At 43.6% G+C, this 15,093-nt stretch overlaps 1 protein-coding gene and 1 pseudogene across 1 annotated transcript in view; one reads left to right on the plus strand and one right to left on the minus strand.

Moving 5' to 3' along the window:
- ATP1B3 (ATPase Na+/K+ transporting subunit beta 3) overlaps positions 1 to 2,924 on the minus strand; it is a 50,635-nt gene extending 47,711 nt beyond the window's left edge. Inside the window, exon 1 of the mRNA XM_008008866.3 lies at positions 2,625 to 2,924. Coding sequence (XP_008007057.2) covers positions 2,625 to 2,733 — 109 coding nt within the window. The 5' untranslated portion in view covers positions 2,734 to 2,924. The remainder of the gene's footprint in view (positions 1 to 2,624) is intronic.
- An 11,021-nt stretch (positions 2,925 to 13,945) lies between these two features.
- LOC119625662 (non-histone chromosomal protein HMG-17 pseudogene) lies at positions 13,946 to 14,385 on the plus strand (annotated as a pseudogene).
- Positions 14,386 to 15,093: the final 708 nt, after the last annotated feature.

Here is a 15,093-nt window from a genome sequence, read left to right on the forward strand (position 1 = left end):
CCAAAAATGTAAGGTTTTAAAAGAGATAACACGGGTAAAAATAGCCTCAGTGCTGATGAAGGTGTGAGACACCGCTACATACCGTTGGAAGTATAAATTGTTAGAAACTTCCTGGAAGGCATACAAAAACAAATTTTCAAAATGTAAAAAGTACATATGAATGGCCTAGATATCCCATCGGTATAAATATATACCAAGGAAATAAATTTGCAAAAATGTACGTGAAAAGGGTGAATATAGGGAAACCTGTCTCTAAAAATAAATCTTTAGTAACATGGAAAGATTCCCACAATATACTCAGAATATGAAACAACACTTTATGATCCTTTTGTTAAAAGAAAAAAAAAAGCAAATATTATACACAATTCAGTAAGATATACACCAGAATGTTAATAGTATCTCTGAGGTATGATGAGATCCGGCAGCAAGCCCATACAGTCCCTTTGAGAGAATTAGAAAAGGAACCCCTCCTGGCAGACATATCCCCAGAGGCACAGAGCTCTCCAAACTGATCTTGTCTTTGCAAGAATTAGAACAAGGTGCCCCTTCTCTAGGTAGACCCAACCATGGTCTAGGGTACACAGCCTGGCAACCTGAATACGGATTTCGGCCTCCTCTCACGGCTCCCTCACATATCCTTAGAGGGATATCCGTATACTGGGACAGGATTATGGTAAATTTTCACCTATATATGCCATTCTTCATTGACTTACTATTATTACAATAAACAAAAAATTTACTGATAAGAGTAATACTTATCGATTTTGAAGAGATTGGCTTAATCCTTCCAAAATGAATCCCAACTTCACTTGTACTACTTTTACAGTCCTTACACATTGCCCTATACTTATTTGTGCACATGTTATCTATTTAAATGCACTGACCCAATAAAATAAAATCTCTACCCTAGGCCATATAATACAAAGGTTGAAGAGCACTGTCTGCAGTAAGAAATGTCATTCTAACACAAAGTGGAGTTACTTTGTTCTGGAAATGAGGAAGCACTGGGGAAGGGAGAAAGGGAGGAAGGTAGCCTATCAAAATTAATCCCTCTCCACCACTCAAAAGTTTCTTCAGCAAAAAGTTAGTACACTCTAGAAACAAGCAATGAAGCTTTATAAATGTTCTTTGTTCTTTTGTTCCCATGTAAGTCTGGATGCAAGATTTATTTCTTTATCACACTAGTGGGTTCCCAAAAGAAGACAGTAATTTAAATAAAAATCTTGAGTGATTACCATGCAGTTAGGCAAGGCATCTGTAAAATAATACAACCGCTGGACTAGGATTAAAGGAGAACTGGGTTCTTTTCTTGGCTTTGTGGCATATGTAATTTTACACAAGGCAAAAATCACAACCTCTCTGGGTCTCGTTTTTCTCATCTCTCTAACGTGGGGGTTGGGCTAAAAATCCTCCAAGGCCCCTTTCAGTTTGTGATAAGACTTCAAGTCGCCTTTTCACCCTGAAGGAGTCCACTTCAGTCCGCAGCAACAGTTTATTTTCTGAGTCATAGCTTATTTCTCCATGCTTATCCTAAAAATGCTGTGCCCAAATAGTTCTAAGCTCTCCAGATTTATTCTCACTCAGAAAGAAATGGTCTTTCAAGACACACTAACAAAATATGTTTCAAAAAGATTTTAAAAAGGTAAAATTAGTTTACTTAAGTATAAAGGCCAAAAAAAAAAAAAAAAAAAAGCTCTAGCCTGTATTCAGATATTGATACAATTTTAGAAAAAAAAGGCACCCTAAAGCAACTCTACATGGTAGATGGTTTAAATATTTTAAAACAAAGAGCTCACGCATAGAAAAAAGCTGCTGACATACAACCATCACTCTCCTGTTTTGAAGACACAGGAAAAAAAAAAAAACAAAAACCAAAACCTGTGTTGTTCAGACAGGATTTACATTCCCTAAAGGAGCAAATTTGTAAGGAAGAAAATCTCTGTAATTAAAAAGGAATCCGGGAGGAAACAACCTTTTTATGGGCCTTTTCACTGTCCAAATTCAAGTGCATTTTCTCGTACAATGTACTTCTGTGATTAACTCACCGCTACACGTTTAAGGAACCCACACCCACACTTAACACTCTGTCGCACTCTTCCGACCGGTCGGGGTGGCAGCGTGGACGAGTCACAAGATAGCGGCGGGAGTGGAAATTTCCTCTCCCCTGGAGTGGGGCAGGGTCTGGCTTCACCGAACCGCTCAGCGGGCCGGGCGCCTCCGCCAGGGCCTCTCGGGTCGGAGCGCTCCGTACAAAGGAGGCCCGGGGGCTCGGCTCCCGCACGCTCGGGGCCCGGCTCTGGGCAGGGGTCCCCGGCTTCCGGCGCCGCGCCGGGCGGGAGGCCCGGGCAGCACGTGCGCCCTGCTCCCGGCAGGGAGGGAGAAACCGGCGCGGCCAGGCCGGGCTGCCCGAGGGCCCCGCTGCTTCGGGAGCGAGCGACGGCCAGTCCCGCCGGCCCGGAGAGCAATGAATGGGGCCGCACTGCGCCGCCGCCGCCCGGGTTAGGGTCGGGCGGTCTGGGGCCCCGGCGTGGGGAGCTGCCTCCCGCCTTTCCGTTCCCACCCGACCGCGCCTGGCGCCCCCGGAACCGAGGCCGGCCCCGGACGCCCAGCTGCCGCCCGCTCACCCCAGCTCTTGGCGGTGCGCCCCAGGAACTCTCCGGTGGTCGGGTTGTAGATGAAAAGCTTCCACTCCGCCAGGCTCTGGTTGAGGGACTTCTTCTCGTTCTTCGTCATGGTGTGCGCGCGGACGGCGAGGGGAGCTGCGGCCGCGGGGATGGAGGCGGCGAGGGCAGCGGAGGCGCGTCCCGGCTCCGGCGGCGCAACCCGGAGACAGCAGGGGAGGGTGGGACGGCCGAGAACACCTCCTCGTTACTGGGAGTACTCGAGCCGACTGCGCCGCGCCGCGCCGGGCGGCCGCTTGGGCCGCGGGAGCCTGACGTCTCCGCCTGCCGCAGCCAATCCTCGCGCCGCTCGGCCTGCGCCGCTGCCGCCTCCCGCCCGCGGCCGGGGCGCTGCCTGAGGCGGCTATGACGCCCCACCCCGCCCCGCCCCGGCCCCGGCCCCGCCCCGCAGTAGCCTCGGGGGCTCCCTCAGCCCTGGTCAGAGGAAGCCAGAAGTACGTCTAAAAATCTGAAGGTTTAGTCGCACGCACTTTTATAATAATAGCAAAAGGCGGGCGTCCCCGCGCCGCAGGTTGCTTAGGAGGAGGACTGGGTTTCCTGGGCGTTCCTGGGCGCCGGGGCGCTAAGAAGATGCTACCCGCGGCGGGCGGGCGCGGAGAGCACGAAAAAGACTCCAGTCGGCCCGCGGCGTCCTCTTCGAGGGAACTTAACCGTCCCCTCCCCGAACTGCCTCCCCGACCGTCCCCAGGCGTTCTCTGGGCTCTGTGACGTTCCTACAGGACGCTCTCTGGGCTCTGTGACGTTCCTACAGGACGCTCTGCGGGCGATCGCGCGGGGCTCCCACCGTGTACACGGTGCACTACTGTTCCGAGAACGTCCTCGCTTGGCTCCTTTAAAGGATTCAACCGGGAGCCTCGGGTCAATGGGAATTCCGTTCTAAATATGCCAGTGAATGGAGTATAATTTTTCTCCGGATTCAGTTGAATTTATCAATGAAATCTAAATACGTGCTTTCCCAAGGGCCCTGGCAACTGAAAACTCCCAGCTTTTGCCCAGACGCTCCTACTCTAAACCCACAGGAAATGGACACTCGTGGAGGGTCCACGCCTGTGTAGCGTCGCCGGCTTTTCATCTCCCCTGTAGAGATCGCGGCCCTTGGGCGGAGCTGAGGGTGCCGATAGCGTTTTCCTCCGCGAGATGGAGCTGACGAGTACGGGGCCCTCAGACTCACTGACAGGATAAATGACTTAATAGGAATTTGCACAGAAGGTACGCGGTGGGGCGGGGGGGGGGGGGGGGGGGGGTCTGTTGTTGTTTTTATTTATTTTATTTTATTTTATTTTTAGAAAAAAAGGGCTGCCTCCGTTTTATTAGCAAATAAAAATTATGGAGAAATGTAACAGCCAGCTTATTGTTTGGAATGATGAATTATAATCTCTGGAAGTTTATATCTCCCACAAATGGAAAAGTGGTAAAATACATTACTATGAAGTGCTTTTTTTCACGCTTGAGAAGCTAAATTTATAATTATGACATTGAAAATAACCAAAATCCATTTACCTTTTGAGCTAATGACACCAAAAGATTTGTAGAAGCATTTTGGAGAGTTTGGCATCAAATCAGTATTAGAAATAGCAAAGCACCATGCAAGCAGACTGCAATGCACTTCTTTAAATCATAGGCAAGATTGAAAGAACTAAAGAATGGAAGTAGTTGCCGGGCGCGGTGGCTCACGCCTATAATCCCAGCACTTTGGGAGGCCGAGGCAGGCGGATCACGAGGTCAGGAGATCGAGACCATCCTGGCTAACACGGCGAAACCCCGTCTCTACTAAAAATACAAAAAAATTAGCCGGGCGTGGTGGCCGGCGCCTGTAGTCCGAGCTGCTCGGGAGGCTGAGGCAGGAGAATGGCGTGAACCCGGGAGGCGGAGCTTGCAGTGAGCCAGTGAGCCGAGATCCCACCACTGTACTCCAGCGTGGGCGATAGAGCGAAACTCCGCCTCAAAAAAAAAAAAAAAAGAATGGCAGTAGTTAGCTATTTTCAACTCATTACAAATATAACTACAGGTTAGAGGAGACCTAAAATACTGGTAGAGTTCATAACAGGCTTTTACATTCAGGTAAAATGGAAGATATTTAGAATGAAACAAAACCTGTCCACTTCATTTACATTATGTGTGTGCATGTATGTGTGTGTGCTAATAATAAGCGTGCTTTGATAACTAATTACCTGGCACACAAAGAAAACGTGGTAAAGAAGAATATTATGAAATAGTGTTTCAAACAGATTGGCTGCTGTCAAGGATTTGTAGTTTGTATGTGTTTATTTATTTATTTTTTGAGACAGAGTCTTGCTCTTGTCGCCCAGGTTGGAGTGCAGTGGCTTGGATCTTGGCTCACTGCAACCTCCGCCTCCCAGGTTCAAGCAATTCTCCTGCTTCACCTTCCCAAGTAGTTGGGATTACAGACGCAAGCCACCACGTCCAGCTAATTTTTGTATTTTTTAGTAGAGATGGGATTTCACCATGTTGACCAGGCTGGTTTCGAACTCCTGACCTCAGGTGATCCGCCCACCTCGGCCTTCCAAAGTGCTGGGATTACAGGCATGAGCCACCACACCCAACCTGTAGTTTGTATGTTTAATGATCATTAATATGACTTTCATATTTAGTGCTTTGTGGTTTTCCAAATAAGGATTTAAATAGAAATATATAATTCAGTAAGCAGTTTTGAAACGCATGACTAGTTCAGTATAGTAACTAGATCCAACAGATTTCAGTTTGGTGACATTTTTACATTCTACTCCAAAACATGGAAACTATTTATTTCTCTGATATATGGTAAGTTGAGCATTACCTGGAAGAGAAAATCCTGTGTGTACTGAGAACCACTGGCCTACCAAGTATGAGCAGATGAAATATAAAATTTAATTACAGTTACATTCTCTGTCAGTTTATTTTACTCTAAGTTTCTCCTTTGAAGGAGAAGTTACTTTGCTAGATAAAATACAGAGTGCCCACCTAAATTTAAGTCCAGATAGATGATGGATATTTTTTTTGGTGTACATTCCATGCAATATCTGGGACATAGCTACTCCCCCACAATTATTCTTGTCTGTTTGAAATTCAAATTTAACTAGAAATCTTGTTTTTGTTTTTGTTTTTTTGGAGACGGAGTTTCAATCTCGTCGCACAGGCTGGAGTGCAATGGTGCGATCTCAGCTCACTGCAACCTCTGCCTCCTGGATTCAAGCGATTCTCCTGCCTCAGCCTCCAGAGTAGCTGGGATTACAAGTGTGTGCCACCACACCTGGCTAATTTTTGTATTATTAGTAGAGACAGGGTTTCACCATGTTGTCCGGGCTGGTCTCGAACTCCTGACCTCAGGTGATCCACCTGTCTCAGCCTCCCAAAGTCCTGGGATTATAGGCATGAGCCACTGTGCCCGGCCTATCTTGTATTTTTATTTGCTAAATCTGACAACCCTACCTGTAGAGAATACTTAGGAATTCCACAGTAATAATAAAGATCTCTTATAAATAATTAACTAAGTCCTGGGCTCTGTACTACTTGCGTAGTGTGATTTATTTCTCAATCTTTACAAATACCCTAATTAGGAGGTACTGTTTCCCTAATTTTGTAAATGAGGGAACTGCATTTACAAAATGGTAATTAATTTTGTAATTAATTCTCTAATTACAATTACTGAAATTAGAGAAATTAACTCATCCATGGTTAAGAAGCTAGCAAATGACAGCACCTGGATTCAAATACCCACCTCTCCTCCACCACCTAATACTATTAATACCTCCACAGTAGGCCAGGCGAGGTGGCTCATGCCTGTAATCTCAGCACTTTGGGAGGCTGAGGAGGGCGGATCACGAGGTCAGGAGTTCAAGACCAGCCTGGCCAACATGATGAAACCCCGTCTCTACTAAAAATACAAAAATTAGCCAGTCACAGTAGGGGGCACCTGTAATCCCAGCTACTTGGGAGGTGGAGGCAGAATTGCTTGAACCAGGAGGCGGAGGTTGCCGTGAGCCTAGATCATGCCACTGCATTCCAGCCTGGGTGACAGAGCAAGACTCCATCTCAAACAAAAAAAAAAAAAGCAGAATGTTGAGTTACCGAAGCTGGGTGTGTGGAAAAAAAAAGAAGTAACTTTTTTGAGACAGGGTCTTGCCCTGTTTCCCAGGCTGGAGTGCGGTGGTGCAATCATAGCTCACTGTAGCCTCCACTTCCTATACTCAAATGATTCTCCTGCTTCAGCCTCCTGAGTAGCTAGGACTACAGGCATGCCACCACATCTGGCTAATTATTATTATTATTATTATTTTTTGAGATGGAGTCTCCGTTTGTTGTCCAGGCTGGAGAGCAGGGGTTCAATCTCGGCTCACCACAACCTCCATCTCCCAGGTTCAATTGATCAATTGATTCTCCTGCTGCAGCCTCCTGAGTAGCTGGGACTACAAGTGCGCGCCACCATGCCCAGCTAATTTTTGTATTTTTAGTAGAGACGGGGTTTAACTCTGCTGGCCAGGCTGGTCTCGAACTCCTACGACCTCCTGACCTCATGATTCGCCCACTTTGGCCTCCCAAAGTGCTGGGATTACAGGCGTGAGCCACCAGGCCTGGCCACATTTGGCTAATTTTTATTTTGTTTTGGTAGAGATGGGAATCTCACTACATTGTCCAGGCTGGTCTTGAACTTCTGGCTTCACTTCAAGCGATCCTCTTGAGTTGACCTCCCTAAATATGGAATTACAGGTGTGAGCCACTGTGCCTGGCCAAAAAGAAGCTTTTTATCTGAGGAAGACTAGCCCCTTTAAATTATCAGGCCCAGTGAGGCATTGAAATTAAATCCATGGAATGAAACTCCTCCTTGGACTAAATCATTATCTCTTGAAGCCACTTCATTTCTGTAAACCAGTGAATTCCTGATGAACAACTTTTGCAGTTGTCCTTTTCTCCTGATTCATCCTTTTTTCTTTAAAAACTTAAACCTCTCTTTTGTTCCCTGGAGCACTCGCCAAGGCAACCTGGAAATGTGTCCTGGGCTGCACTTCTCAACCTTGGCCTAAATAAACTCTCTATATTAATTTTGCTTAAGTGTCTTCCTTTTAGATTAACAGGTGATGGGTACATGAGGTTCATTATACTGTATTTGCTTTGTATATGCTTGAAATTTTTCATAATAGAATGCTTTTAAAAATTGGAGCAGATGTGAAAAAGAAATTGGGGACAAAGGATGGCCAATTTTCCTGATACACATTTTCGTGGTTCTTTTATTTGAAAAATAACCAAAAGAAGGTATAAATTTGGCTGGGCGTGGTGGTGCATGCTTGTAATCCCAGCTACTTGAGAGACTGAAACACAAGAATCACTTGAACCCAGGAGGCAGAGGTTGCAGTGAGCTGAGAGTGAGACGGTCTCAAAAATAAAAAGAGGGCATAAATTTAACACTTTTAAAAGGAGATATTTTAAAAAGCTGACGTCATAGGAAACAGATAATTCTGGGGACATAAGAGAATTTTTCTTGTATTCTAAATAGTGACCGCAGGAAAATTTAAGAAGTTACTTTATCCGTAAGATAAGTTGATTATACACCTGTAATCAACATATAGATGTGTATGTATATATCTATATACACACTCATATATATACATACATATATGTATTAGGCACAATCAGTGACATGAAGAAAATTATTGGAATTTAAAAATATAGTTGCTAAAATTAAAAAATCAATATAAGGACTGAACAGTGAGGTCAATGGAATCTCCTAAAGCGTAAAGCAGAAAGATAAAAGGAAATGAAAATATTTTTAGAAGTCCAGACACATACAGGGTTAATCCAGGAAGGATGCTGTTCAACTAATAGTTCCTGGATTGACACTTTGTATGTTTTCAAAAGAAAGACAAGAAAATTCAGGGGAGAATATAATGAGAGAAATAATAGAAGAAAGTTCCCTAGAGATGAGGACAGGAGTCTTCAGCCTGAAAATGTATGCTGGTGCCAGGCATAAGAAATAAAAATAGACCCATACTTAACCATAACCTTTTGATTTTACAGTACAGAAAATACTAATAGAAGATCCTGAAGGCTTCCAGAGAACAAACAACAGGCCAACTACAACAGAACAAATGTCTGAACAGCACCAGTCTTCCCATTACACTCAGGGCCAGAAGACAGTGGAGTGCCGCCTTTAGAGGAATAAGTCTCAGAATACCATATCCAGTCAAGCTGCCACACATATTCAGACATGTCAGAACTCAGGAAACTCATGTCTCATAAAGTTTTTCTGAAAAAAAAAATTAATTAAGAGTGGGCCAGTAAAAAGGCAAAGGAATCCAAGAATGAGAAAAACTTGGGAACCAAGAAAAACTAGTCCTAACCCAGGAGTGCAATGTCAGGCAGGCCTAGAATGACAGCTGTCTGGCAGGCCAAGCGAGCAACTGGTTTCCAACAGAGAAGAATGCCTGCAAGCAGAAAGTGGAGTCCGTGCCACGGAGCGTGGGATTAAGATCCTGGATAAATTTAGTCCTATGATGAAGGCATGTGCTGCTTTTGTTAAGAAGCAAAAGGAAAAGCAATGAAAAACAGCAGAAAACTATGTTACAGATATAAAGCACATTAATTGAGTGTTTGAAGATGTAATCATTCAGCCCTGATGTTTGATGCATCCTCTTTCTAGTGGCATAGATTAGTGATAGAGATTTACCTTTTCTAACTGATGCACTTTGTTCTGCAGTGAATCCTATTTACATAATCAAAACAATATAATTGCAGTTTATTGACTTTAAATACTTAGGATCAGCAGAATGACCAGTCATAGAGCAAAATGTACATGTTGTAAACTCTGACAATACAAAAGTAGTGGTGGAGCTGACAGAGGCAGGAGGTCTATAGAGAAGTGAGAGTTGAAGGAAGATGTGGAAATGTTCATTTCTTTTTCATACATAATAAGTAGTTTAGAGATCCTATTTAAAGACAGGGGCCAGGCGTAGTGGCTCACGCCTATAATTCTAACACTTTGGGAGGCCAAGGCAGGTGGATCACTTGAGGCCGGGAGTTCGAGACCAGCCTGGCCAATGTGACAAAATCCCGTCTCTACTAAAAATGCAAAAATTAGCCCTGTGTGGTGGTGCACACCTGTGATCCCACCTACTCAGAAGCTGAGGCAGGAGAATCACTTGAACCTGGGAAGCAGAGGCTGCAGTGAGCTGAGATGGCACTACCACACTCCAGCCAGGGCGACAGAGAGAGACTCTGTCTCAAATAAATAAGATGTTGGAGCTGGAAGTAAAAGTTTTAAAATTGTAAATATCACCAACAGAATAACGAAATAGTACTATGATTAACAAAATATAAATGGAGGATAAAGTGGAACAATACACAAATAGCTCATTTATCATAACAGAGACTTAATAGTGTTTGGAATTGACTAATAGAAAAATAGGTATATAAGCATGTTGCTTAGAGCCAAAGAGAGAGCAGATGAAATAAAACTGGAAAGGATTGAAAGATCTTGGATATTTTTCTGTGGGATATAGGCAGGATATAAGTACTTTTCATTCTTAGTCCTTTTGTACTTTGATTTTTTTTTAATTGTGTATATGTTGTATTACTTTGATGGTTTAAGTAAAGTGGTTGGGAAAAATGGACTTAAGCTGGCTCCTCCTATTATGAACTCTGAGCGCCACAATTCCTAACTGCATATTCTTTTCCTCCTTAAAGATTTAAGTTCACGCTTGTAATCCCAGTACTTTGGGAGGCTGAGGTGGGAGGATCACCTGAGGTTAGGAGTTCAAGACCAGCCTGGCCAACATGGTGAAACCCCGTCTCTACTGAAAGTACAAAAATCAGTCTGGTGTGGCAGGCGCCTGTTATCCCAGCTACTCGGGAGGTTGAGGCAGGAGAATCACTTGAACCCAAAAGGTGGAGGTTGCAGTGAGTGGAGGTCATGCCACTGTACTCCAGCCTGGGCAACAGAGCAAAAGTCTGTCTCAAAACAAAAACAAACAAAAAATTAGCCAGGCGTGGTGGTGGGCACCTGTAACCCCAGCTACTTAGGAGGCTGAGACAGCAGAATTGCACAAACCTGGGAGGCAGAGGTTGAGGTGAGCTGATGTCACAGCATTGCACTCCAGTCAAAAAAAAAAAAAAGAAAGAAAGAAAAATTAAGTTATTTAGTAACAGGATAAGAACATTTAAATAAACTGAGTTACTAGCTACTAGGTGAAACCAAATGAAATTTTGACCTATGAAGATAGCAGTTTCATATCATTCAACTTATTGTATGCTCTTCTCATTAAAAAGTATAAATGGGGCCAGGCACGGTGGTTCATGTCTATAATTCTAGCACTTTGAGAGGCTGAGGCAGGAGGATTGCTTGAGCGCAGGAGTTCAAGACCAGCCTCGGCAACATAGTGAGACCTCGTCACTGAAAAAAAAGTATGAATGAAGCCAAAACCGCAGTAGCTATGGACTCTTGTATAGTATATACTTAGTATTTTATATTGATTTTTCCATCTAACTAAAAATATAATTTTTAAACCCCACAGAGTTGTGTCAAAAACACAAAATTATTTTTAATTATAGAAGGGACTAAGATATCAATCTCCAGTGAGTTTTGATTTACTTTTGATTAATATGTCAGTTACAGAACAATCTGCAAATTTAACTCAAATTTGAAATATTATTATTATTTATTATTATCGAGTAGCTTCCTGAGCCAGAGTAGGCTTGCACAGGCTCCCTCAAATGTGAATTTGTTTATTTATTATTTATTTATTTATTTATTTATTTATTTATTTATTTTTTGAGGTAGAGTCTTGCTCTGTCACCAGGCTGGAGTGCAGTGGTGTGATCTCAGCTCACTGCAACCTCTGCCTCCTGTGTTCAAGTGATTCTCCTGCCTCAGCCTCCCGAGTAGCTGGGACTACAGGCATGCGCCACCATGCCCAGTTTTGTGTTTGGCTTCATTTATACTTTTTTTTTTTTTTCAGTGATGAGGTCTATGTTGCCCAAGATGGTCTTGAACTCCTAATTTTTGTATTTTTAGTAGAGATGGGGTTTCACCATGTTGGCTAGGATGGTCTCAATCTCTTGACCTTGTGATCCGCCCGCCTCGGCCTCCTAAAGTGCTAGGATTAAAGGCGTAAGCCACTGCGCCCAGCCTCAAAAGTGAAATTTAAAATGAAGGTATCTATTAAATTATCAGGCCCCTTGGACCTGTAATATTCTGAAATAATACATACTACAGTTTTTCTATATACTTCTTTTGTGAAGAGCACTGACTCAAGATGAGCCAGAAAGAATTTCCTTCTGGAAGGACAAAGCAGACCAAAGAATGATGTCTTATGCTTCATCATTGTTTGTTTTTAATTTTGTTTTTCCTTATTTAAGTTGCCTCTTGAGATTTATCAATGTTTTACAGCACCTTGAAGGTATTTGAGTCTCAAAATAGCCCTAGGGCCGGGCACAGTGGCTCACGCCTGTAATCCTAGCACTTTGGAAGGCTTGGGGGGTGGATCACCTGAGGTTGGGAGTTCAAGACCAGCCTGGCCAACATGGTGAAACCCTGCCTCTAATAAAAATACAAAATTAGCTGAGTGTGGTGGAGTGCACCTGTTATCCCAGCTACTCGGGAGCCTGAGCAGGAGAATCACTTGAATCTGGGAGGCGAGATTGTAGTGAGCTGAGATTGTGCCACTGCACTCCAGCCTGGGTGACAGAGTGAGACTCTGTCTCAAAAAAAGAAACAAAATTTTTTTTTTTTTTTTTTTGGATAAAACTCAAATGCTGCTGCCAAATATGAGGCATTTGATTCCCTACTCAAGAATCCTTCATAAGTCTTATCATCCTAAACTCGACAATTTATTTCTGATTGTCATCATGAAGAACAATTTATTTCTCATGAAGAAAAGCTACCAAGGATGTGTAGCTTTTCGTTCACATTATGATTCTTAACATGGTAGTAGGTTAAGCATGTCTTATCCACTCCTAGATCTTCAGGGAAGGTTCCCTCCAGATGAGTTGACTTAAGCCCCTCTGTTCATGGATGAGGAAACTGAGGCCCAGAGGGACTGAGAAACTGAGTCTACACAGAAATTCAATGAGATGCATCAAATGGGACCAGAGCTCAGCTCCTAGTGGGGCTTTCTTTCTGTTATTCTGTGCTTTTTTTTTTCTTTTTCTATTTTTAACCTCACCATCACGCAATATGCCCATGTACCATGCCATTTCTTTAACTCAGAAACTCACTATCAAATTCGATCAAAATGTTCAAACTCTCCATACATTAAATATCAGTACTTTAAAAAATTATCTGGATGCAGTGGCTCATGCCTGTAATCCCAGCACTTTGGGAGGGTGACGTGGGCTGAACATCTGAAGTCAGGAGTTCCACACCAAATTGGCCAACATGGCAAAAGTCCATTTCTACTAAAAATACAAAAATTAGCTGGGCGTGGTGGCAGGCCTCTGTAATCCCAGCTGCTGGGGAGGCTGAGGCAGGAGAACCACTTGAACCTAGGAGGCAGACGTTCAAGATGGGCCAGAAAGAATTTCCTTCTGAAAGGGCAAAGCAGATCAAAGAATGATGTCTTATGCTTCATCATTGTTTGTTTTTGATTTTGTTTTTTGAGCCAAGATTGCACCAGCCTGGGTGACAGAATGAAACTTCATCTGGAAAAAAAAAAAAAAAAAAAAAAGTCTAAAATGTACTTTTGTAAACCTGAAAAATCATGATTTTTTTTTTTTTTTTTTGAGACAGGGTCTCACACTATTGTCCAGACTGGAGTGCAGTGGCATGATCACAGCAGATTGCAGCCTCAACTTCCTAGGCTCCAGTGATCCTCCCACCTCAGCCTCCCAAGTAGCTGGGACTACAGGTGTGCACCACCATACCTGGCTAATTTTTTTGTATTTTTTTTTTTTTTTTTTTTTTTTTGTAGAGATGGGGATCTTGCCTTGTTGCCCAGGGTGGTCTTGAACTCCTGAGCTCAAGTGATCCACCTGCCTTGGCCTCCCAAAGTGCCTGGTCAATCATGATTCTTTAATAGTCTATGATTTTAAAAGCCCTTCATTGGTCTGGGATAATGAAGGTAAAGAAAATACTTCCCATATCCTGAAGTCTAGGGCATCCTTCTATGAATAAGGAAATGTAGCCTAAAAGAAAAGTAGGACCTATCTTTCGCATTCCATCTTTATGTGAACAAAGATGTCTCACACATAGTGATCAGAACTCATTCCTTCTATTCCAACAAGTCATGGGCTTCTGGTGTGTCTGCTAGACAATGCTTAGCGGAAAGCTGGAGCAATTCAAACTTTGAATTCAATTTCCTAGTTGCTAGGATTGTGTTATCTGATTTTATTAAGAAATAACTGATGGAGCAGTGTGAAGAGGGGAGAATGACCCCCAGACCAACCAAAGCCCACGACCCGCTGCATCCCACGCCCTGCGCCTGTCCTGCCAATGCTGCCACCATGCCCAAGAGAAAGGCTGGAGGGGATGTTAAAGGAGATAAAACCAAGGTGAAGGATGAACCACAAAGAAGATCTGCGAGGCTGTCTGCTAAACCTGCTCCTCCAAAGCCAGAGCCCAAGCCTAAAAAGGCCCCCCCCAAAGAAGGGAGAGAAGGTACCCAAAGGGAAAAAGGGAAAAGCTGATGCTGGCAAGGAGGGGAATAACCCTGCAAAAAATGGAGATGCCCAAACAGACCAGGCACAGAAAGCTGAAAGTGCTGGAGATGCCAAGTGAAGTGTCTGCATTTTTGATAACTGTGTACTTCTGGTGACCATACAGCTTGAAATACTATTTTTTTAATCAAGTTTTATAAAAAATGCATAATTCTGTTTTACCTTTTTTTTTAAAAAAAAAAAAAACAAAAAACTTTGTTGTGAGCACACAGAACACTTCATTGTTGTTTTAGGGGGGTGGGGCATATGTCCCTAACAGAATGTCTCCGAAGCTGGACTGATGTGGGGAAAACACCGTTCCCTCCTAGTTTTGAGAGACTTCCTCTTGGCTCCCAGGAGGAGGGATTCCCTGACTTTGACACACATGGCCCCTTGGCACAAAAGCCTTGTGGTATGGAAAAACAAATTCGTTTTTATGTCCTCTTCTCCCTTGCCACCTTTCAGCACAGGCTTAACTCCCTTAAACCCAGACATCTGTTGGGACCTGACCCCCAGTCATTGGTTACCAGTGTGTCCGGCAATCTGGACTTTCCGGTGATGCCACTGAGATGGCACCCCTCAAAAGAGCAGTGGTTCCATGTCTAGATTGTGGATCTTCAGAGAAATTCTGCCATTTGCATTTCACTTTCTGAAAGTCAGGATTGGCTCCTGAAAAGTTCTTAAACAACATGCTAAACGTGAAATGTCAACCCTCACTCTATACTCTTCCTGTTCAGAGCATCGGATGAAGACTTCATTGGGTTTTATAGTGGCTTCCTGATTTTTGGTA

This window comes from Chlorocebus sabaeus, chromosome 15 (genome assembly GCF_047675955.1).
Source record: "Chlorocebus sabaeus isolate Y175 chromosome 15, mChlSab1.0.hap1, whole genome shotgun sequence".
Lineage (NCBI taxonomy): Eukaryota > Metazoa > Chordata > Mammalia > Primates > Cercopithecidae > Chlorocebus > Chlorocebus sabaeus.